Source organism: Zootoca vivipara, chromosome 13 (assembly GCF_963506605.1).
Source record: "Zootoca vivipara chromosome 13, rZooViv1.1, whole genome shotgun sequence".
Taxonomy (NCBI): domain Eukaryota; kingdom Metazoa; phylum Chordata; class Lepidosauria; order Squamata; family Lacertidae; genus Zootoca; species Zootoca vivipara.
The window spans coordinates 3,180,266-3,205,282 of record NC_083288.1 but is presented as its reverse complement, the minus strand read 5'-3'; the positions used below and the strand labels follow the sequence as shown (position 1 = coordinate 3,205,282).

At 44.6% G+C, this 25,017-nt stretch overlaps 1 protein-coding gene across 1 annotated transcript in view; it reads right to left on the bottom strand.

Annotated features, from left to right (window-relative positions):
• Positions 1-13,698, bottom strand: part of SLC9A3 (solute carrier family 9 member A3) — a 108,226-nt gene extending 94,528 nt beyond the window's left edge. The window contains exon 1 of the mRNA XM_035134704.2: positions 13,117-13,698. Within this exon, the coding sequence (XP_034990595.2) occupies positions 13,117-13,339 (223 nt within the window). The 5' untranslated portion in view covers positions 13,340-13,698. The remainder of the gene's footprint in view (positions 1-13,116) is intronic.
• Positions 13,699-25,017: the final 11,319 nt, after the last annotated feature.

Genomic DNA, 25,017 nt, shown 5'->3' with positions numbered 1-25,017 from the left:
TAAAAACAACCTTTGTCGGCAAAGGTCCGTATAGTTAAAGCTATGGTTTTCCCAGTAGTGATGTATGGAAGTGAGAGCTGGACCATCAAGAAGGCTGATCGCCGAAGAATTGATGCTTTTGAATTATGGTGCTGGAGGAGACTCTTGAGAGTCCCATGGACTGCAAGAAGATCAAACCTATCCATTCTGAAGGAAATCAGCCCTGAGTGCTCACTGGAAGGACAGATCCTGAAGCTGAGGCTCCAATACTTTGGCCACCTCATGAGAAGAGAAGACTCCCTGGAAAAGACCCTGATGTTGGGAAAGATGGAGGGCACTAGGAGAAGGGGACGACAGAGGATGAGATGGTTGGATAGTGTTCTTGAAGCTACGAACATGAGTTTGACCAAAGGCAGTGGAAGACAGGAGTGCCTCGTGTGCTCTGGTCCGTGGGGTCAGAAAGAGTCGGGCACAACTAAATGATTAAACAACAAATTAGAAACAACAGCAACAGGTTGATGCTTTCAACAAATACAGAGGGATCCTTCATGGGCCACAGAAAAGCTTTTGAGGTGCCATAGGCTTTGTGAGAGCATATAAGATGTACAAAATAACAGATGCAGAAAGGAGCTTCCCTAAAACTAGCCACTCTAACTAAAATCTTTTTCAGGAAACCCATAAAAGTTACTTCCATTACTATTATCCAGCACTTTTTTCTTTTTCTTTTTTGTATACAGGCAGCAACCATTTCACTCAGGGGATCCATTCCTGGCTCTTGCACACATTGGAGGACTGCATATAAGCGCGCCCTGCCCTGTTACCCCCCCTCAGCTCCCCCTCCATTCTGCCCCCATCCTGCCTTCTTCCAGGTCCAAAAGTACCTGTGGGTCATCGATCTTGTGCCAGTTGGATGTGCCTAAAATGGTGGCCCCCTGTACTATTCCCATGTAGGAAAAGGGTCAAAGTACTGAACCATAAAGCCAGCAAAGATAAAAAGGCCAGTGACAAGTTAAGACACTTTAAATTTGACCGTAGAGTTAATAATAATCAGTAAATACTTTTACTTGTATTTAAATTTATAGGAGACTTTCCCATCACACAGTCCTCAAAGCAATGAAAATAATTAAAACATCATCAAAAAATTCTGACAGAAACCAAACAGGTTCAGAAACAGCATTTTGACAACTGTATCTCTTTTTAAAAACAAAAATCCCAACAGCTCACAGATGTTACTGGAGCAGATCTCTCTTTTTTTTGAAGGGCACTTTTTCCTAATACTGCTTTCTAATACTGGGGTGGGTGGGTGGCTGTAGAACTATGGATTATTTCAAATTTTTGGATCTATGTATGAACTTAAACTTATTTGGTGAGATGGGGCTACGGTGGCTCCACGGAGCTCTTCTCCAGATGTCTGCTCACCGCCCTCTTGGTCATGAGAGGGCTTACCTTTCTCTCTCTTGAAGAGTACTGTTATGTACTTAGTACATAACAAGGAAAGGGAAAGGGAAAGGGACCCCTGACCATTTGGTCCAGTCGTGGATGACTCTGGGGTTGCGGCGCTCATCTTGCTTTACTAGCCGAGGGAGCCAGCGTACAGCTTCCAGGTCATGTGGCCAGCATGACTAAGCCGCTTCTAGCGAACCAGAGCAGTGCACGGAAATGACGTTTACCTTCCTGCTGTAAAGATAAAGGGGCCCCTGACCATCAGGTCCAGTCGTGTCCGACTCTGGGGTTGCGGCGCTCATCTCGCTCTATAGGCCGAGGGAGCCAGCGTTTGTCTGCAGACAGCTTCCAGGTCATGGGGCCAGCATGACAAAGCTGCTTCTGGTGAACCAGAGCAGCGCACAGAAACGGCGTTTACCTTCCCGCCGGAGCGGTCCCTATTTATCTACTTGCACTTTGATGTGCTTTCGAACTGCTAGGTGGGCAGGAGCTGGGACCGAGCAACGGGAGCTCACCCCTTCGTGGGGAATTGAACCACTGATCTTCTGGTCAGCAAGCCCTAGGCTCTGTGGTTTAACCCACAGCGCCACCTGCGTCCCTTACATAACAAGTACATAGTGTCAAAGCAGGAAGTTGGGACAATTGCACTCTTTCCCACTTTCCCCTTCGCCTCTATTGTTTCTCGAAGCTCAGTTAAATAGCCAAATGCACCCACAAGCTGAAATAGGTTGGCAACCCCGGATTACAAATTCTGCTGTTTTAGAGGCCCAAACTATATGTCACACTCTGTTCATCTGCATTTTCCTGATTTTAATCCATAGCAGTTGAGGAGGCTATGTTCTTGACATGAGGACTACAGTAGGCTGCTTAACCCTTTCCCCTCTGACCATTTTTGTTGTTGTTCAAAATCTCCCTGCCCCCTATGTTTGAGTTGGTTTTAAGCAGAAAAAAACAGCAGAAGAGTTACACAACGCCCCCCTCCAACATACTATCAAGGCTGCAGCCTCTGCAAATGCTTAATAAAAAAAAAAGCGAGGAGGAAAAATACACGTGGATCAGATGTAGTTCAGGCCTCTCTCTCTGCACATTTGACCTTTGTTATATATGTTTTGATAGTTATTGGTAGCAATTACATAGTCTTGAATAGCAGTGATAAAACTTTCCAACTAAAAGTTGATCCACTTATAACACCTTTCGGATGAGATCACATCCATATTTCCTCTCTAAAGAGTTTCTTACAATTTCTGCACTCGGAACTCGCCATGTCTCTTCTATTTTATTGATGCTGAAGGAGGGCAGAGAAAGTGACTCATGACTGAGGCTGTGAGGAGTAAAGATTTGATCTGCCTTGACTACTGCCGGGAGAACGTGGTGATCAGATATTCTAAACAGTTCCACAGTTCTGGTACCTGATTTTTCAGAGTGCAGAAATCCTCAGATGCTATTCCATAGATACAGATACCCATCCTGGATATAGAGAGATGGGACTACCGCATATTCTGGCGTATAAGACGACTGGGCGTATAAGACGACCCCCAACTTTTCCAGTTAAAATATAGAGTTTGGGATATACTCACCGTATAAGAAATACAACCTGGCATATAAGACGACCCCCGACTTTTGAAAAGATTTTCCTGGGTTAAAAAGTAGTCTTATACGCAGGAATATACAGTGCAGAACTTAATTGCTCACCCTGGAGAGACGGTCTGAGCACATAACACCAATCCTAATTCAATTGCTCAATTCAATTCAGACTCAATTCAAAATGTTGGTTTGTTGCTGTACAGCCTTATACAGCTCAGAACCCCAAGACCTCAAGAACTGCTTTCCTCCATATGAACAGACCCAGACCTTGCAATCAACCATTTTATTTGTATGCTGCCTTTCCAAAGTTAAACCATGCTCAAGGCGTTTATGCAAAAAGTTTCATAATTACAAACATCACAAAATTAGGCATAAACAATAAAAATATCAAAAAGTACACAATCAAATCACAACAATTTCCACATAAATCATGAGGAGATCTAAAAGATACAGAAAATGAATGTCAATGAACCCACCTAAACGCCGGCCCTTCTCCGTGTGCCCTCTCAACAGGGGCAGCACACACAAGACCAAGCCTTTTCCGTGGCGGCTTCCCACCCAGGCAGCTCTGCAGTATTACCAAGTTGTAAGGCTTGTGCAGGACTGCAAAACACAGAGGTATAGCAGGCCTGTTACACCAAAACGGTCCCCCAGCAATGTGCCCATTTTTAAAAAATGAAGAACTGTAATAAAGCCAGCCCCAGACCACCTAGCACAAAGTTGTGCTTGTGTGTGGAATAGAGTCTTCTGTACAATGGCCTTCACACTCTTGCCTCTGGCTTTGTCCACCAGGGGGATGCCATGAGGAAATAGCCGGGAAAAGGCCAGGAACTGGGACCCAAGGAATTGCTCAAGCAACCCTATGCTCTGGCACTTACTCTTCACACTCCGGAATAAGTCTCCAACTAATAAAATAATGAATGCCTAAGCATGTGTGGGATCCATGCCTGTGCACGTGAGCATGAGGCCAATCAAATAATGGTCTTACTCACCAGAGCCTTGTATCTCAAGATTTATTCCCTGATAGTTGTGCGATGTTGTACTCCGCTCCAGAGGTCATGGTTTAGAGCAGCACTTGGAGAGTGTTTATACTCAAAACTTAGTGGCAGCTTCTTGTCTTGGACGCATTTTTAGGAAAATATTTTAAACTACCGTACAGTATTTGCAGACCCTCCTAGTGTCCCTATTTTCCAGGGGCGTCCCTGATTTAGAGAAGCCGTACCAGCTTCTGATTTGATCCCAGAAGGGCCCACTTTTCCTTAGGATGACCCTTATTTTCATTGGAGAAATATTGGAGGGTATGGAGTTATCTGACCTTCGAGCTGTGTGAAGGCAATCCTGTATAGGATAGGATAGGATAACTTTATTGTCATTGTACATAGTACAACGAAATTGAATGCCATCCCATAGAAAACAAAATAAAAACACAATTACAGCTACACACACATACATACATACACACCCATTCCAACTCCCCGGGATCATAATATTTAGTTACAGCATTTAAGGTGGTTATAGCTCTTTTAATGTTTAATTTTTTAATCTTCAATGTTTTATGATGTTTTTCCATTTCAGCCTCTTAACCAAGGATGTGAGCATTCTGTGAGAAATCCTGCATCCTAGTAGCCCAAATTCGATGACTCTTCTGCCAGTGTTAGGATTGCTACAGAAATCTCTGCAAGATTTTTACAGGTATCAGGTTACACACCTCAGATTCTTTTTTTAAAAAAACAACACACAAAAGCCAGCTGCTATTACGCAGATCCGTCGACACATGAATTTCTAGCTATGCAGAGAGCAGAAATAAAGAAAAACACGGCAGCCTATATGTTAGCAAAATTGGAGATTAATTTTCAGTCGTGTGCAAGTAATTAAGATTGATCCATGGCTCCTACACCATCCCACTTTATTTTATTTTTTTCATTTCCCTCACCCATTGGTTTACCATCTAGCCTGCTGAAGATTTATGGAGAATTCAAATTCTTGTATACTATTTTGTACCAGTTGGTTTCCAAAATGTGGATTTGTGTATTTTTTATATGGGGTGACCTTTGTTTCTTGTTTGTTTGACTTGAAAAATACAGAATTTAGCCACACAAGTTTCAATTCAAACTGGTATGGAAATGTGAGGAACTGATCTTAAGTTTCAAGAAAAAATAGGAGCCAAAACTGACAGATTCCACCATCCCTATGCTGAATGTGGGTTTGGGTTTTTTCCCGATGGGGCGTTGTTGTTTAGTCGTTCAGTCGTGTCCGACTCTTCGCGACCCCATGGACCAGAGCACGCCAGGCACTCCTGTCTTCCACTGCGTCCCGCAGTTTAGTCAGACTCATGTTCGTAGCTTCGAGAACACTGTCCAACCATCTCGTCCTCTGTCGTCCCCTTCTCCTAGTGCCCTCCATCTTTCCCAACATCAGGGTCTTTTCCAGGGAGTCTTCTCTTCTCATGAGGTGGCCAAAGTACTGGAGGGGCAATAGGCTTCTTGCATTCCTCAGTTTCACTGTCCTTCAACATTCAGCACCTGCTGCCACCTAGTGGGCAGATGTAACTGTGCTTGCGGGGGGATCCTTTATTTGCAGCAAGATCACCCTTTTTATTATTTGCGTTTCACAGTTGTCACAGACATTATTTGCCATGTGCAACCGTGCAACTGCTAATCGCAAACATGCTGTCATCTTTGCTGCCGGTCAGCTTCCAAGCTTTGTCAACTTCTCCTTCCTGCACACAATAAATGCCAGCAGGAATTAAGGAATTCTGGGACTTTTAAAAATAGTTACTGTTTTGGCAGAGCATGGAAATGCAAAAGACATGGAAACAAAGGTTCCTCATAACCAGGCATCCCCAAACTGCGGCCCTCCAGATGTTTTGGCCTACAACTCCCATGATCCCTAGCTAACAGGACCAGTGGTCGGGAAAGATGGGAATTGTAGTCCAAAACATCTGGAGGGCTGGAGTTTGGGGGGTGCCTGCTCATAACCTTCCCTACCCCTCTTCCCTGCCTCCAGTGCCTGCACAGGCTATATTTATTTTTTAACACAGGTGTTTCATACAAGAGTTGCCTTAAAGTTGCTGGGCAAAAGAGTTGCCTTAAAAAAAAAACCATTTCAGGATATTTAATGGGAAGTGAGTTATAAGCATGTAATGAAATAAATAAAGCCAGAAAGCCAGATTTTGTAATAAAAGTAATTGGTGCCAGTGCTATTTATGAACAAATAATTAATCATTAGAGAGAGAGGTTTGGAAGAGAGATCTTTCACATTGTTCCAAGCACATTAAAAGTTGGTTAGATGTTGCAACTGCCCTCACCATTAAAGAAATGTTCTCCATGAAAATACTTAGGCTAGAATAAATCACAGACACTTAGCTTTGCAAATAAATGAATGTTTTACTCAGAGTTTCCAGAAGTCTCCATCTGCTGGCAGTAAAACAAAGATAAAAAAAAAGGTTCCATACAACTTAAAAAGAACAAATAAATTGGCTTCCCTACATAAAGGATCACACTGTTAGGGCCCCAACAGGTTGGCGTGCTGAAGGCGGCAGTCAGATGCAGTCAGATGCAGATGGAGCCAGGTCCAGGCAAGGAACCAGCCAAAGTGGGTATCAGTACCGGGGGTCAGGAGAAGCCAAAGTCAGGAACACTGGAATCAGGAACAGGGCAAGCAAAGACAAGCACGTGCTTCAGCACAGCAGTTGCAAGTGCTGGTGAAGGGAACAGCCGGCCTTCCTTAAGTAGGTGGCTCCTCACCACGCCCCTTACGAGCTGCAGCTGCCTCCAATTCCCTACGTTTCTCAGCTCTATGCTCTACTGCTGTGAAGGGAGGAGTGGAGGGGGCCTGCCAACTCCTCTCCTCACAAGGGCCTGATTCTGACTCGACTCCTTCCTCTTCTTGCTCTGGCCTTCCCTCTTCCCTATCTGATTCTTCTCCAGGTATGAATTTCCCCAGACTCTTCCATGGTTGCCGCTTCACCTAGGGGGGCTTGCCACCACTCCTGCTCATCTGGCGCAACCCTGACACACACAATCTTTGGGTTAGCAAAGTTGTTAAGGGTTGCTGAGAATTGTACCTCTGTGAAGAGTAAACTGTAGTGCCCAGCAGGGGCGGCGGGTCCTGTTTTGCCACCTGAGTCAAAATGGAAATGTACCTGGCCACACCTGCAAAGCAGAACCAATGAGAACGGGTTGTGGCGAGATCTCGAAAAATCTCACCAGAAGTTGGCACCACAGCTGAAGGCGGCTGCCTCCCGCCCACCTCATGTGCGAGCCAGCCTGGTGCACAGAATTCTTTGAAAGACATAGACATGGTGCGGATATGACTAGAGCCACATGGTATTAAGAAATATCCTATCCCTGCCTCTTTTGCTTACATCTAGTTAGCTCCTATTTGTCCCTGGCTCCCCTTACTTGTTTCACAAGGTAAGTTTATTAAAAAAAATTCCTTCAGTAGCACCTTAAAGACCAAATAAGTTTTTATTTTGGGATGAGCTTTCGTGTGCATGCACACGTCTTCAGATACACTTGAAAAAGAAGTAACCAGACCCTTATGTATATACAGAGGGTGGTGGGGGTGTGTGGGAATGAGTGATGGGCTGATAGGAGTGGTAAACCTGTTGATGTCTGTTAACGACTGCTGATGACTGCAATTGGTCCTGCGGGGGGGGGGAGCAAGGGCTGAGGCGCTAAAGAAAGCTTGATCATGCATAATGAGATAAGAATCCTATGTCTTTGTTCATCCCAGGTGGCTCCATGGTTTTAAGCTTGCTAATGAGTTCCAATTCAGAAACTTCTCTTTCCAGTCTGTTTCTGAAATTTTTCTGTAATAAAAATTTCTGCATGATCAAGCTTTCTTTAGCGCCTCAGCCCTTGCTTTTCCCCCCGCAGGACCAATTGCAGTCATCAGCAGTCATTAACAGTCATCAACAGGTTTACCACTCCTATCAGCCCATCACCCATTCCCATCACCCCCACCCCCACCCCCTGAATATACATAAGGGTCTGGTTACTTCTGTTTCAAGTGTATCTGAAGAAGTGTGCATGCACACGAAAGCTCATACCAAAATAAAAACTAAGTTGGTCTTTAAGGTGCTACTGAAGGAATTTTTTTATTTTGCTTCGACTCAGACCAACACGGCTACCTACCTGTAAGCTAAGTTTATATTACTATTATTATTTACATTATTATTTTTTATACAAAAAATCCTCCTGCCTCCCTCTTCTTGTAAGCAAATACCTCCAGCTCTTGGGAAAGCCTCTTATCTTCCCAATGTAATCAGGGATTGGCAGATGTATTCCAATAGTATTGAACACCCACTTTGTTTGACATACTGAGATCCTAAGATCCTGAAATGCATAAAATGTGCACCTCAATCAGTGGCACGGGGACCCGGGTGGCGCTGTGGGTTAAACCACAGAGCCTAGGGCTTGCCGATCAGAAGGTCAGCGGTTCGAATCCCCGCGACGGGGTGAGCTCCCGTTGCTTGGTCCCAGCTCCTGCCAACCTAGCAGTTCGAAAGCATGTCAAAATGCAAGTAGATAAATAGGAACCGCTACAGCAGGAAGGTAAACGGCGTTTAAATGTGCTGCTCTGGTTCGCCAGAAGCGGCTTTGTCATGCTGGCCACATGACCCGGAAGCTGTACGCCGGCTCCCTCGGCCAATAATGCAAGATGAGCGCGCAACCCCAGAGTCGGTCACGACTGTACCTAATGGTCAGGGGTCCCTTTAACTTACCTTAAGAAAGGAAAAGGGGACACGGGTGGCACTGTGGTCTAAACCACAGAACCCAGGGCTTGCTGATCAGAAGGTTGGCGGTTCGAATCCCCGTGACAGGGTGAGCTCCCGTTGCTCAGTCCCAGCTCCTGCCAACCTAGCAGTTCAAAAGCATGTCATAGTGCAAGTAGATAAATAGGTACCGCTCCGGCGGGAAGGTAAACAGCATTTCCGTGTGCTGCTCTGGTTTGCCAGAAGCGGCTTTGTCATGCTGGCCACATGACCCGGAAGCTGTACGCCGGCTCCCTTGGCCAATAACGCGAGATGAGCGCCATAACCCCAGAGTCGGTCACGACTGGACCTAATGGTCAGGGGTCCCTTTACCTTTACAATCAGTGGCACCTCCTTTAGCCCCCAGTCCCTTAGATGTCTACCTTTGAGAAAGAACTTTGAATTTTTCTTTTAGTTTAGATTAGTTATTGTATTGTATTGTATTGTATTGCCTAAATAACTTTTTTAAAAAGATGTCAACAGGAGCAAAAGCAGGTGGGAGGAACCTCTGGCCCTTCAGATGCTGCTACATCACCCCAGCCATTGCCCTTGTTTGCTGGGGCCGATGACAATTGTCATTTCAGCCTCAAAGGCAGAACCAAAGGTTCCCCACACTTGGGAAAAAGTGGAAGTCCTCTACCACCAGTCAGTGTTGAGTTCTGTCACTCAAAGGGGCCAGAAAGGAACCAATGGGCTTTTTTCACCCTTACACTTAGCCAGTGCAGCACGTGACGTCAGAACAGAGGGTGTAAGTATTGTACATTAGGGAGGGTGAAATTAAATGTTCCCCTTTTTAGTGGTGCCATGCACTTAATGTGATGTGTTCAGTTGGTTTCCATTGAGTAACCTGGCTTTTCCCAACTAAGACCGAGCAAAACATGGTCTCACAAGCTTCAATAATGAGCTGGAGAAAAAAGGTGTCAAAGGAGTTTGCACTCAGAACATGTTATGTACTGAGCTGCATCATAGAACAATAGGATCCAGAATCAGCAGTCTGATTGGTCCGCAGGAGCCACCCAATCCAACTCCAGGTGGAAGTGAATCCGCAACCTGATTGGCCTGCAGGAGCAGCCAATCAGGCGGCTGGCAGAAGTGAATCCGCAACCTGATTGGCCTGCAGGAGCAGCCAATCAGGCTGCTGGCAGAAGTCAGTCCACAAACTGATTGGCCCACAGGTGTAGCCCTGAAGTAGCCAATCACGCAAAGCCCATTGTGTAAATAATGTATATAAGCAGATGGTTTTAGGGAAAGGGCATTCTTCTCTTCTTCTCCTTGATGACTACGAGCTGAATAAAGAGCATGAAATTCACTCTCGACTCCGAGTATATTTCAGAACACATTCAGGCAGCCATGATCCTCTGATATGCATTAAGATGGTGGCGCCTCCTCTCCAGCACCATTTGGGCAACAAGCCAATTCTCTCAGCTGATAGTGCTTCCAGAAGGTTCAGTGCCATTTGTTCCCCATTTGGCCTTCTCTGCCTAGAGACAGTGGCATTAACATGAAACCAAAAAGGGTTGGTTATGCAATAATGTCTCTCCTAAATCAGATGGACGGCAATTCCCTTACATAGCAATAGATTAATTTGTCCTCAGTGACATGATCATGAAATCGAATCACATTGGCTTGGTGGAGATTTTGCTGTTACCAGGAGAAGACCCAAATGGGGTTTAAGCTAGTGCGCAAAGTGAGCTGAGGTACTGCCTTGCATATTTCCAGGAAGCTCTAAAACCGGCATCCCCAAACTTCGGTCCTCCAGGTGTTTTGGACTACAATTCCCATCTTCCCCGACCACTGGTCCTGTTAGCGAAGGATCATGGGAGTTGTAGGCCAAAACATCTGGAAGGCCACAGTTTGGGGATGCCTGCTCTAAAATGACCCCGCTTCTTTTCAATGGACCCGAGTCTGGCTTAATTTGAAATAAAACCACCCCATTTCCCTTTTGCTTACTGGGTTGCAAATAGCAGCAAAAGGGCACGAAAGAGGTAAACATTTTGCTTTTTGTTGTGAAAATGTTCATTACAGAACACAAGGGAACATTCAGCAACACAGACCTCCTAAATTCTTGCACTGTTTTTTGGCACAAGCGTTTTTCAGAAGACTGCAGTCTCCCCCATGGTTTTCTCTCCACATTGTACCAGAGGACATGCCCCTACCATGGCATGTTTCAGTGAAATGGAATGCCCCGACGCGGGGGAGAGTTCCTCTGGAAATATGCATCTGTCTGTGAAGAATTTGATGCATTCAGAAATAACTATTGTCACAGATTAAAAGACTCAAGGATTATTTGTTTAACACATTGGTTTGGTAACCTGAGAAAAGGGAGGTGCTGGAATGGCATTCCTCCCATACGAGGTAGCGGGTGGCGGCAGCGGCGGGGAGAGACACCTGATAATGACTTGAGCTTATACTCCCCCCCCCAAAAGAAAATCCTAAAAATGTATACTACTAGAATAAAAACAGCCTCTGAAAAACACAGGGAATTGCCTGAATATGCACAAAACAAGCAATTTTGAAAATAAAATGTACCTTTAAACAAATGCAATATCCAATATATATTGAGCATAAGAATAAATATGTCAGTTGATGTAGCTCTTATATGGAAACTCTGGACAAGTTCGTTTCCATTGGATTTCTTCAGTCCTGTGCTCTCAATGAGATTACTTAATGTCCACAAAAGGACTGAACAGCTACTGTTTGAAAATATGTTTTCCATAAACTGTAAGGAGGAATGAAGCAAGACACAGCGATAACAGCAAGAACCTTTATTGAACTACAGAACTGAACACCAGGGGCAAAGCAACTGCTTGTATACATTTATGAAGGCCTGAGCCACTCCCACTCTCAATGTGATTGGCTGTCTAAACTCCCAAGCAACAAATTAAATCAGAGTAGTTTAAGGGCCAATGGAAGTAGCCCAAATCCTGAAATGTTCTGTGATTGAATATCATGTAGCAAATCAGAACACAGGGGCTCAGAATCTTTAGTCCAGACTCAAGCTCAGGCAAACATAAATCCCTGAATACATAACAGACCTTGTGCAGTCGGTTCACAAGACATCCCTCCTTTTTAACAACAACTACTAAACACATAGGGACCCAGGTGGTGCTGTGGGTTAAACCACAGAGTCTAGGGCTTGCTGATCAGAAGGTCAGCGGTTCGAATCCCTGCAATGGGGTGAGCTCCCGTTGCTCGGTCCCAGCTCCTGCCCACCTAGCAGTTCGAAAGCACATCAAAGTGCAAGTAGATAAATAGGGACCGCTCCGGCGGGAAGGTAAATGGCATTTCCGTGCGCTGCTCTGGTTCGCCACATGACTCGGAAGCTGTCTGCGGACAAACACCGGCTCCCTCGGCCTATAGAGCAAGATGAGCGCCACAACCCCAGAGTTTGACACGACTGGACCTGATGGTCAGGAGCCCATTTACCTTTACTAAACACATATACCAGATTTTCAGCAGCAAGTAATCAAATCTATTAAAAACCTGTATAGCAAAGTACATGTTTGGTCAGATGATTCCATTTTATCCCATCACACCCTGTGGCATTCATCGCATGGAACCGGGAAGCAAAACAGTAATGCTGTACTCTGTGAAACAATGCTTTCCTCCAGCTGCAAACATCAGAACAGTACTTACTTTACAGGAAAGAAAAGAAAATATTGGATCTGTCAAAATGGGACAAAGACATGCATTTCAGAAAAGACTGCCTTCACTATAAAACTCCTCAGATTACATATGAAATGATTCTCAAACTGAAGAGCATACATTTAAGTCTCACCTAAATCAGAAAAAGATCTCTGTGAGAATCAAATGCCATGGCATTGGCAGTTCCCAATGAAATCCAATGGGGAGCAATATCTGTCGGAGTTGATGCTATTAAACCACCATCTTATGCTGAACTCATATATACGGTATGTGCAATAATCCTTATATCACAGAAACACTGCAAGTCTCCAGTGACCTCATTGAAAGGAAACCATACGGTACGTCTCATTGCTCAGATATTGGGGTAACAATACTGTAGTACTAGTTACAGGTAGGTAGCCATGTTGGTCTGATGCAGTCAAAAAAAAAAAATCCAAGACCAATTGCAGTCGTTAACAGTCGTTAACAGTCATCAACAGGTTTACCACTCCTATCAGCCCATCACCCATTCCCATCACCCCACCCCCACCCTCTGACTACCGGTATACATAAGGGTCTGGTGACTTCTGTTTCAGTGTATCTGAAGAAGTGTGCATGCAAACGAAAGCTCATACCTATGACAAACTTAGTTGGTCTCTAAAATACTGTAGTAATGCCATTTGAAACAGACAAATGACCCCAAAGAGTGCCAAAGCCCCGTTACTTACCAATCCCAGCTGAGAAAGCCACCAGGACCCAGAAAGTAACAAGGAAAGGTACATGCACATGGAGCCAATCAAAAGTGACTATCTGGAAGCCGCCACTGTGGTTAGTTGCCTTGATGGTCTCATTTGCAGTTCCGAGACCATCTCTTTCAGTAAGCCCTTCTGAATGGCACATCAACACTATTAGCAAAATGAGGAAAGGCAAAACGAATGCCCTTTTCTTCATGATCCAATAACTGCTATCTAAAAATTGCCTCCTTGCACGCAATGTGCTTTTTATCCCTTTTAGTATCCCTTAGCTTAGAAGTCAAAGTGGGCTTCCCACTTTTGCTTGTATTTTCTTGGATGCCCAGTTGAGAACTCCTAGCTGTCATAAACCATGTCAATATCAGGTTCTTCCTCTCAAATTTTGCTGCCCGCTTTCCAGCCGATGGGGGGGGGCACTATCCCTCCAACTGTTTATTCTTGAAAAGCTGGGCAGCAATTTGGCAGGTGCAGCCCTGAGTACGGGATCTTACTAACTCTAGGAGAACCTCTAAACCTCTTTCCTGCCTTTGGAAGAAGGAGTGCTTTTTATGGTGTTTAATTGGAAGGAGGGGCCAGATAAACCTCTCGGCAGGTTTATGATGACTACTTTCCCCCTCAGTTCCGATTTGTAAATAAGTGTAAAAGATTAATGACATCTCTTCTTAATAATTATAGAGAGGTGGGTGTTTAAGGTTCTTTTGGAGAAAGTGCATGGCTAAGGACTTCGCTCTTGCTTGAACAAAGTGTATCCAGAGGGAGATTAACATGTAGGAACAAGCCGTTCAGGTAAAAAGCAAACTCTGCAGGTAGTAGCCTTCAGGACAGGTAGTCAGCCAAAGGACACCTGACAATTGTACCAATTAACGTTAATTTTTTTTAGGTAAGTAGGAAAAAATGTGAATGAATACAGCCGATTGTCAGTTAAGTGATGAGCCAGCCAACATCAGATCAGGTCTACACTGTCTTGCCATGTGGGGAGGAGGAGGCCAAACTTTGATTCCCCCCCCCCCCCGGTGCTGCCTTCCCAAAGCTAAGTGAGGTGCTGGGCTTTGGGAAGGAGGCATGAAGCTATAGCAGGCTCCCAGCTTTGGGAAGGCGCTGGAGGATTCTAGGACCTGTCAGAACCCTCATGTCACCTTTCCAAAGCCCAGCACCTTTCTTATCTGGCTTTGGGAAGGCAGCACAAAGGCTGCAGGAGGGGGCATTAAATGTTGCTGAGGGTCGCTCTCGTGCCATGCATTGGACCGCCCTGGTCTAAGGTACAGTAGTTCCCAGAAATAGCAATTCAAGTTTAGAAAAGCAATGTCCATCAGCTGAGCTAAAGAAGGATTAATTAGATCTGGATTAGCAATGGAGAATCTATTTTACAAACCAAGATCAAATGAATCTAGTCTGTTTAATTAAAAAAGTGAAGGCAGGGAGACCTTTTCCTGTGGAAGAATTGCTACACGTGCAACTTATTTGGAACGGTTCGGCTCCCACCAGTGGTTGAAGCAACTCAGACTGGGACAAGGGGAGAGTCTTCTCCATGGCTCCTTGGCTCCAGAACCTCTTGCCTAGGGAGGTTCATCTTTCCCCCTTTCTGTCTATGTTCCATAGACTGGTGAAAGCTTTATCTTTCGTTAGGCTTTTGGCCTGTCACCTTTAAAGTATGCCCGTTTCTGAACATTTCCCAACTCTGCAATAGAAAGGGAGAAAAACTTTTCTCTACCCTCTTTCTCCATGCCATGCATAATTTCATAGGCTTTTATCATATCACCTGTTACTTGCCTTTTCTCTAAACAAAAAAGGCGCAAACACCACAACCTTTCCTCATAGGGGAGTCGCTCCATCCTCTTCATCCTTTTCTGAACCTTTTCCAACTCTACAATATCCTTTCCGAGGTGAGAAAACCAGAACTGTATACAGTATTCCAAATGTGGTTGTATGCACATAGTGTATCCTGATTTCAGTAAGGCTTTTGACGAAGTCCCCAATGATATTCTTCTGAAGAAGTTGGTAAAACTGAACCCAAAGAATGTTCACTAATGGTTCCTTATCATCCAGGAAGAAAGGGGAAAGTGAGGTGCTACAGTGTTCTGTCCTGGGCCCAAGGTTGTTCAACATATTTATAAAGGACTTAGAATGAAGGTATAATGGGAATGCTCATCAAATTTGCAGATGACACCAAACGGGGGGGGGGGGGGGAGCCAATGCTGCTGAAGATAGAATCAGGACTCAAGATGACCTTAACAGATTGGAGAACTGGGCCCAGCTAACAAAATGAATTTCAGTAGGGACAAATGTAAGGTTTCTACACTTAGGCAGGAAGAACCAGCTGCACAAATATAAGAGGAGGGACATCTGGCTTGCCAGTACTACCTGTGAAAAGGATCTAGGGTTCTTAGTAGACCACAAACTTAACTTGAGTCAACACTGTAATGCAAAAGCCAAAAAAGCAAAAGTTATTCTAGGCTGCATCAACAGAAGTCTAGTGTCCCAACCAAGGGATGCCACCTGGAATCCTGCCTCATTCTGGGTACTACAATTTAAGACGAATATAGACAAGATGTAATGTTGATGGCAGAGGTGGGCCATCAAAATGGTAAAGGGACTGGAAATCATGCTTTATGAGGAAAAGTTGAGGGAATTGTGTGTGTTTAGCCTGAGAAGAGATATGATAGCCATCTTCAAATATCTCAAAGGCTGTCACAAGGAAGATGGAGGAAGCTTGTTTTTTTCTGCTCTGGAGGATAGGAACCAATGGATCCGAACCAATGGATCCAAGATACAAGGAAGAAGATTCCAACTAAACATCAGAAAAAACTTTCTGACAGTAAGAGTTGTTTCATAGTGGAACAGGCTCCCAGAGAGGTGGTGGACTCTCCTTCCTTGGAAGTTTTTAAGCAGGGATTGGATGGCCATTTGTCATGTATGATCTAGTTGAGATTCCTGCCTTGCAGGGGCCTTGACTAGATGAGCCCCAGAATCCCTTTCAATTCTATGGCTCTATTATTCTATATTAAAAAGCACAGGTCCAAATACTGATCCTTGGAGGCTTTCACTTTCTACACCTCTCCATTCAGAGAATTGTCCATTTATTCTTACTCTCTACATCCTGATACTTAACCAATTCCTGATCCATGGTTGCTAAGCTTACTCAGGAATGTTAATTACAAAGTCGGGCCGCAGAAATGGGCGAAGGTTGAACTCTCCATGCATTATTATTTTATTACTTATTCATTAACACATTAGCTGATGTGCAGAGAGTTTGATCCTGCTGGGATGGTATTTTTTCCAAACCCCTGCAGGCCAACATTGTCATGGTGATTAACAGGTAGGCTGTCCTGCTCAACTTTCAAAATTAGCCCATGAAGGTGTGGTAGATAAAAATCTGGCCCACTGGGCCAAAACTGTTCCCCACCCGTTTTAATGTGTCAAATGTGAAAGGACCAGGAAGGTATCTGAACTCTTTCACAAAGACAGTCCCAGTCTCACTAGGACATTTATTCTGATAACAGGTATTGTACTTTGGAACCATGTACTCTGCATTTATTTGAAGCATGATAGATGATTTTAAAATGACATTAAGTTGCATAAAAATCAATGATGGCGTGTCTAACCTAATCGAAAACTTAAGCACACAATAAAAGCTGACAGAGGCAAAGGAAAAGACATGTTCCTAGCAAATTCTCTTCAACAAAATGACAGTTTATGAATCCATGAAAGGTGAGGTATTGTTTGCAAGGACACAAGCACAAAATGTGGGATATGTATCAACCCGAGTCGAAAATGAGTAATGACGGGTTTTTCTGTGAAATGTGTACTGAGAGTGAATCTTCACAATGCTGGTTATAGACAGGCGTATGAGCACACATTATGAAAAAATACGATTCCATGCACAGGCAATCCAGATTTTCTCCCAGCCCTGTTTAGAGACGCCAGGGATTGAATTTGTGACCTTGCACATGCAAAGGATATGTTGTACCAAACGTTACAGAGGAGAAGAAGGAAAATTAGACTACAGAGGCCAGGAGAGAAAGTGATCAGGGTTCCTGCACTTTTAATAAAGGTAAAGGGACCCCAACCACAGTTGCGGACGACTCTGGGGTTGCAGCGCTCATCTCGCTCTATAGGCCGAGGGAGCTGGCGTTTGTCCAGAGACAGCTTCTGGGTCATGTGGCCAGCATGACTAAGCCGCCTCTGGTGAACCAGAGCAGCGCACGGAAACGCCGTTTACCTTCCCACTGGATTTATCTACTTGCACTTTGATGTGCTTTCGAACTGCTAGGTTGGCAGGAGCAGCGACCAAGCAACGGGAGCTCACCCCGTCGCGGGAATTCGAACTGCCGACCTTCTGATCAGCAAGCCCTAGGCTCTGTGGTCTTTTAACCTGCGTCTTTTAACCCGCCACTTTTAATAGTTGTGTAGAAAAGGAAACTCCTGTAGGAATAGATTGCATAACAAGCTGCACCTAGCCACCCTAAACTAGACATGAAGTTGGCACTTTTTGTGGCACCTGCATGTACACTGTGTCTACTTCCAGCACTGTAGACGACAGCCCCTTTTGCCATCTTCTGTTCTTACAGTGAGATGTAGGGGGACCACTTGAAACATCACGTTTTTGGCATCATATTGTAAAAGATTCAGATCCCTTTTTATTCCCAAATGCCCTTTCATTACTTTTCCTCTTGCTCTTAGGTGCCACAGGATTCTGTGATGCATTTGATTTGTCTGTATTTAATTAATGCAGAAATCTGAATTGATTAATGGCATCATGTAAAGACTAATTAAAAGGATGGAACCTAAACTAAAGAAGCCAAGACACATTGAATTAAAATATGGGAATCATTCGGAAGATTTTTTAAAAATAAACTAAAAGGCATTAGACTCAACCCCAGACTTGGTGAAAGAATTCATTTGCTAGAAACTAAAGAATCTGTGAGATAAGTGCAGCATTTTAATGCAAATTTCCCACATAGTTGTAGTAGATAAAAGCCTGCAGGGGTGCCATCTAAATCAGCAGCATACCATGGAGTCTTGGCTCTCCTTTCCTTGTCTATTGAGGAGAAGACTTCAGGTCACCTAAGGTTATCAAAAATAACAAAACCATTGTAGGCCTCCATGATATTGCATAACACAGTGAAGTGAGTTTGGAAGAGAACCCAGGGCACAGAATTATGAAAAGCCTCAGGAGGTTATATGAGGCCCTAGAGGAGTTATTGGGGGGAAATTATACAAAATAGTTAATGGATTATGATTTCATTGGACTAGTTTTGTGGTGTAAGAAACATGCCAGCTATTGAATTACACAATGACTCTTCATCAAGAGAGCCTGCAAGTGGTTGGCATTCTCTTACACAGACAGATGTGGCTTAATGAAAACAACACTTCAATAATTTGTATCTCTTATGTCCCTGGGACAAACATTACAACAGAGGTCTGTTTGAAAAAGAAGTATTTGATCAAAGTGCCAAACTGTATGGCAGAAACAAGATATCCTTTTTTTTCTCCTGGTTTTTTTTTATAAAATTTTTTAAGCCTTTGTCATTAGTAGATGAAGGTTTAGGGTTATTGGGGTCAACCAAGCACCTGCCAGGTTAGTACTATTTAAAAAACAACAACACCCTTTTTTCTCTGTGCTGTTATGCTCCAATCACCAGTTCAAGACCATTCTGTTCTAGAGCTGTTCTGTCAAAGTTCTCATTCTCCTGATTATGTCCAATGTCAGGCCCTCGGAATGGGTTGAGACATTAACGTTAGGAAGGGGCTCTAGATGGGAAAGAATCCAGGGCTTCTGGACCTTGTATAGTTTTGTAGAAGAGGACAATTCAGGTGTAGCTGGCATGAGAACATGTATGAGAAGAAGGAAACTTCCCTGTGCATGGTTGCAGAGTTGTGATTCCTATTCTTATTCTAAGCCCCATTTTGGATTAAAGGCTTCTGTACATGACAGTGTGTGGTGGTCTGGATGTTCTCACCTGTGGAACAGGTGCTTGCGTCTGGTGTGTATGCACGCTGAGTGCCAAAAGTCTAAGGCAGGCATGTCAAACCTGCGGCCCTCCAGATGTTTTGTACTACAATTCCCATCTTCCCCAACCACTGGTCCTGCTAGCTAGGGATCATGGGAGTTGTAGGCCAAAACATCTGGAGGACCGCAGGTTTGACATGCCTGGTCTAAGGAAAACTGCTCCAGGAAGAAGAGATTGGGTCACTTTGGGTGCCATCAACTGAGGCAGGAACTGGCAATCTCGTTTGGACAGAGATACCATTTCAGATTCCAACAGGTGAAGAAGGGGCAAAAAAAAGGGGGGGGTGAGGAGGCAGCAGTTCAATACATTTTGGTGTCTGAGGCAAAACATCCTAATGCCGTCCCCATGATTGGGTATGCGGTGAGGCTCTGCAAGGGCTTCTCCTCAAGGAAAAGCTGTTGCAAACCCTCACCACGCTGCTGGGGTGCAAAGCTATGCAACAGAATGCCTCCCTCTTGGTGGCGCTCCCTGAGAGGGGGGTGATCCGCAAGGCTTTGCTGCTTGTCTCTTCCTGCCCTGAGGGCTCTGCCACCACCTCCTCCCTTACCTGGGCTGCTTCTCTGGTGGTTTGGAAGCAGTGGGGCAGGTGAGGTGACTGCAGGGACACCACCTTTTGCATTTCTGCTGCCTGAGGCAGCTGCTCCACCCTACCTCATAGATGGGCCAGCTCTGGGAGGCAGACACAAGAAGATCTGGAAAAAAAACCCTGACTCCACTCTTAGATACCTTGAAAGTTAAATGGTAGAAAAGTAGCACATTTGTTGTGATCATTTACTTTTTCTGTTGCGTACGTTCTATTGGGATGTTATTGCAGGAAAAACAGCCCAGCCCCCTAGTTTCTGAAGCAACAAGAATGTGTGCCATCAGCTCATATAATAGACCAGTATAAAGCAAATGTAGTGAGATGGTCAGAGATATAGATGCTCCTGAGGAATAAGCACACAAGCTCTGAACATTTGGGGGGGGGTAGTTGACCCCCATCCTCCTTAAATGACCCTCTTGACCATGCTTCTAATAACTAGGAATTAAATAAATTCCTTCAGTCCAGGGCAACTGGATAGCTCAGTCAGCAGAGCATGAAAATCTTAATCTCAGGGTCATGGGTTCGAGCCCCACCTTGGGCAAAAAGATTCCTGCATTGCAGGGGGACTAGATGATCCCAGTGGTCCCTTGCAGCTTTACAATTTTATGATTTTGTGTATGAGCTCTTACAAAATATCACAATCTGGTAGTTACACACACAACCTGCCTTCTGAGTTTCTTCAAGGTAGTTTGAATTGCAAAGGAAGTAGATGAAGCGTACTCAAAAAATTGTTTTAGAACTTCCTAATTCAAATACTGTTAGAAACTAAAGCCCATCATTAGAGAAATTGCATGAGCTACAGATATTGAACAACACATGAGCTCCAGGCTGAGAACAGAAGAACTCGCAAACCCCAATTTACAGGAAGGAGGGCGGAGCGGGAAATCACATTCCCTTTTCCAACCACATACATTAGTTCTCGCAGCGTCTGGGAGCAATTTGGTGTTTATCATTCACTATGTTCCTGGGTGGAAGCTATTTTTAGACCCCCATAATCCTTCTGTCTTGTCCACCCTTGCCCCCTCCTCCATTGTGACTGATAACTTTGCTTCCAGGAACCCTGCAGGGCATGTTTCCAAATCTCAAATGTTTTAACATCTTTAGTGCCCGCCCCCACCCCCCATCCCGAAATTCAAGGCAGGTTATTTTTAGCCATTTATCTTTTTTGGACCTCATTTTAGCTTGCTTAATGATTCTCAATTCCTATCTCTTTATTTTCCTTCCTAACACAGCCATACCTTTAACATCGTCTCTCACTGCTCAAATGTCAGTGTGGTTAAGCTCTGTTAAGCCATGTGCTATAGCGGGTTTTTCTAGCCTATCTTCTGAGCAGTGGCGTAGCGTGGGGGCTGGCGGGAGCGTGGCCTTAGGCACATTTTGTTGATGGGGTGCAACCAGGCGCCCCCACAACAGGCTCCCTCCTCAAGGCTGCAGCTGGACCTTCAAGGGAGCAACAGCAGTGCCTCCTTCTCCATATGGCCACTAAAGGGACAGCCATGTGCATCTCTCCCCTGGGCCATCAAGGAGGGAGGAAGAGCGCGTGACCCAGGGGGTGGACGTAGCAGAGAGGCTGCGGCAGCTTTGCCAGCCCTCTCTCCCACAGGGCTCCAGCGCATGAGTGTGCCCCCTGCACCACTTTGTGAGGCTGGTATCGGACACTCCAACCCCAGCCTTGCAATTCTACACAGGGCTGCCAGGGTGGAGTGAGTGCGCCCTTCAAATCAGTCTGATCGGATTGATTTGAAGCTGTTGCAACAGGCTCCCTCTGTGCCTCCCCTCCCCCCAAGCACACACATGCCTTGGGCAACAGTAGCACACGATATGCTGCTACTTCTGAGGCTGAGAAAGGAAGAAACATTTGAGGCTGTATAAGATTTTCTCACTAAGCTGCTGAGATACCTCCACAGATGCTAGTACTGTAATATGGCCCATATGCAGGGCCGTCTCAAGCCGGCCGGGCGCCATGGCACGGAGATCGCTCCGGCGCCCCTGCTTCGCCGCGCAGTGCCCTCCTGCCAGCCCCGTGCCACCGAGACTACCCCTAGAGCCGGGCCTGCCCATATGAGCTTGCCTTAGAGTGGAGCCAGTGGCGAACAAAGCCGCTCTGGCACCCGGAGCGGCAAACATGACGCATGCGTTGCTACATAGTGACGCTGCGCATGCGCGCTACTAGCAGGTTGCCGGTGGCGCTGGCCCGCCCCTTGCCTCCGCCCACAGTCCAAACAGGATGGAGGCAAAGTGCTTTACTTCCATCCCGCTTGGGCTGCGGGCGGAGGCGAGCCAGGGAGGGGTGCGCCAAGTGTCACCCCCCCTCCAGGTTGGCACCCGGGGCAGAGCGCTCCCATCGCACCCCCCTTGCTACACCCCTGAGTGGAACTATACTTAAGTTACCTAAGGAATGCACAGAATTTTAAACAGAGGTCCCTCAACTCCATGTGAAAACCAAGAGTCCTCTTGCCATTATTCAATTCAGTTGCTTACATCATACAGGCAAAATGGGGTCTTTAGCCCCCCAACTCTATGTGAATAATGGAAGCTTTGAGAACTCTCCCTTAAGCACTTCAGCAACCTGCTCCCATTTGCATGTGTCCTGTGCATGTGATTCAGAAACTGAGGGGAAACGAGGCAGTCTCTGTTGCTATTCGCTGGAGAATAATTTAATTAAAATTATTACAGCAACAGCCAGCAATACAGAATATCATAATTCCAAACGAAAGAAAACCAGCAATTTGGAGAAGGGGAATAACAAAAGAGCCCTCTCTGTGTGTCTCATTTCATACTACAGGTAGTAAGATGGATGATGTGCATAAGGGTCAGATTGACTCAAAGGATTGCCAGCTAGTTGGCTATCTTAAAAGTAGACAATTTAAACAATCAGTGCATGCATGCATATTTGCATCTAAAACAATGAAACAAAATGCAGAGTGCAAAGCATTCAAAGCTTTGAAAATTACTGAAGAGGACAGTGGTTTGAAAAGTTACAACCTGCTCTGTACTTTAGTTATACAATACCACTCTTAGGGGAGAAATCTGCTCTATTGAAATTCCTGCTTCAATTTTTAATTTAATGATTTGCCTTTTTGGCCTGCACGTTTGCTGTAAAACCCTAATAAAAGCAGCATAAACAGTCCATGAATGCTATCATTATGTTAAAATTAAAGGGAAGGAAGATATTTCTAAAAAAAAACTGGCAGAACATCCAAATACTTTAATCTCTGCTTGCTTCACATGACAACAGATTCACCATCATTCTTTCAAAACTCACATTATTCTAAAACAATTACTCTGTTACCTTGCCAAAACCCATAGAACAGACTTCAAATAAAAGCCCTTTTTTAACTGTTTAATAAAAGGGATGCCAATTTGTATTCTTACTGTAAAAACATACTGAACTTGTCATTTAGGGGTGCAATGAATTTAACGCTATTGGCAAATGATGTTCAAATATTGTATACATTTTTTTGGATTCAGAAATGCACTTTATATGCAGTCCAGTGTTCCATTTGCTAAAATGTAGGGTACAAATCTGATCAATGTTGGCTCAAATTCAAGGATTTATTTGGGGTGGCCTTGGGAATTTAACTTTCTCTCGTCTGTTTCATACCTACACAAAATGTAAAACTATAAACTTTGAAGAATTTAATCAATGGATTACATTGCCAAGGTCCCAGACCTCAACTCCGCAAAGGCCTATGTAAGTGATGTCCCAAGAGGGTACCTGATGCCTGTTTACCTCTTCTGGGGAAAAAAGCAACCATCTGCAGGGAAGGGGAAGTTTAAAATCTTTGTTCATGGTAGTCTAGTTTGTAAGTTAAAGGGTTGATTGGGATTCAGAAATGATGCTACCTACCTTGGGATTCTACATCTTCATTCTGCTGTATGGGAAGACCAGGCTACAGAATCATAAAGAAATGAATAATCAACTGCTATTATAAAAGTCCTGCCCATAAATTCATCACCACTAGGTTCAACTTTCCTTTGTAGACCATTCAGAGCATGCTACTTGTTTCCACAAGTTTCACAATGGGAAAGAGACCCGTTTTAAGTTATGGTCTTCAAGAAATTACAAAATCTTTCTCAGCTCCCAATGATAAACACTTTTGCCATCACTCAATTCCTATGTTTGATTGCAACACGTTGTTGTTTTTTGTAACATGTAAGTTTATTAACATTTTGTTCCAAATGCTGAGGAAAACTCTTGACATCAAATCTCCACCCAAGAAGCGTCAGTTTGTGAGCCTCCTCCCTCTGTACCTTTTGATATCTCATGAAAAGCAAGACTTTGTACAAGAACATCTTGAAGACTTTTGTAACACATATCCTTCTCCCTCTTACTTCCATAAAAACCGAACATCCCACTTTCCCCTTTAAAAGGTCCTGGCAGAGGAAGAATCATGCTCTGTGCTGAAGTTGTTGCACTCCCATTGTTTTGAAAGCATTTCTATGGTGTTCTTTATAAATAATCCAGTTTTCATTATTCATTTAGGAAAGGATCGACCAGCTTCTACAGTCTTGGGACTCGGTATACTTTGCAAACACAATTCAATTTCAAAAAGGCAAAAAATAAGGCGTAAACGACCAATTACTACTCAGCTGCAATTCCAAAAGAACGAAATTCCAGTAAATCCTCTCATAATTACACAGACCTAAGCAATAAAATAGCTCACAGGATGAAATCACAATATAAAATCGCAAAATACACAATCAAAGTAAATAAGAACCCAATACAATAACTCCCCCCCCCCGCACACACTTTAAAGAGATTGCTCGTCTCAAACTAGACTCAATATAAGAGATCATCCGGCAAAAGTGAGCTCACGTCTCTCATGACATACCGGTATGTTCATATATACTTAAGAGCCTCGTTTATAATCCTATTTTGGCAATGGTTCGGGTTCTTATGCAGCTGCATTTATTTTGTACTTTCTGGGTGTCCCCGGATCATAGTATATAACGTAGTTGTGTTTTGTGTTACAAATCAAGCCCTGGTAGCCTTTGTTTCCCCCATACTGCTGTATATTTCTCATTTTTATTCTCAAGCGACGGAGCCGCTGCCTTCAGGCCCTGAAAGAGAGGCAGAGAATCTCCCGCTCAGCAGCTCCGAAGGCGGAACTCGCTCAGCCGTTGCCCGGCAACCGGAGCTCCCGACTCTTAAGCGTCTGAGTGGGCAGCGGCCTCCTCGGGGGCGGCTCCGCTCCCAAAGGCCGAGGGTCCGATTGGCCTCTTCCCGGCGCGGGATTAGCATGACCCGGCGCATGCGCCCTGCGGGGGCTCTGGTTTCCC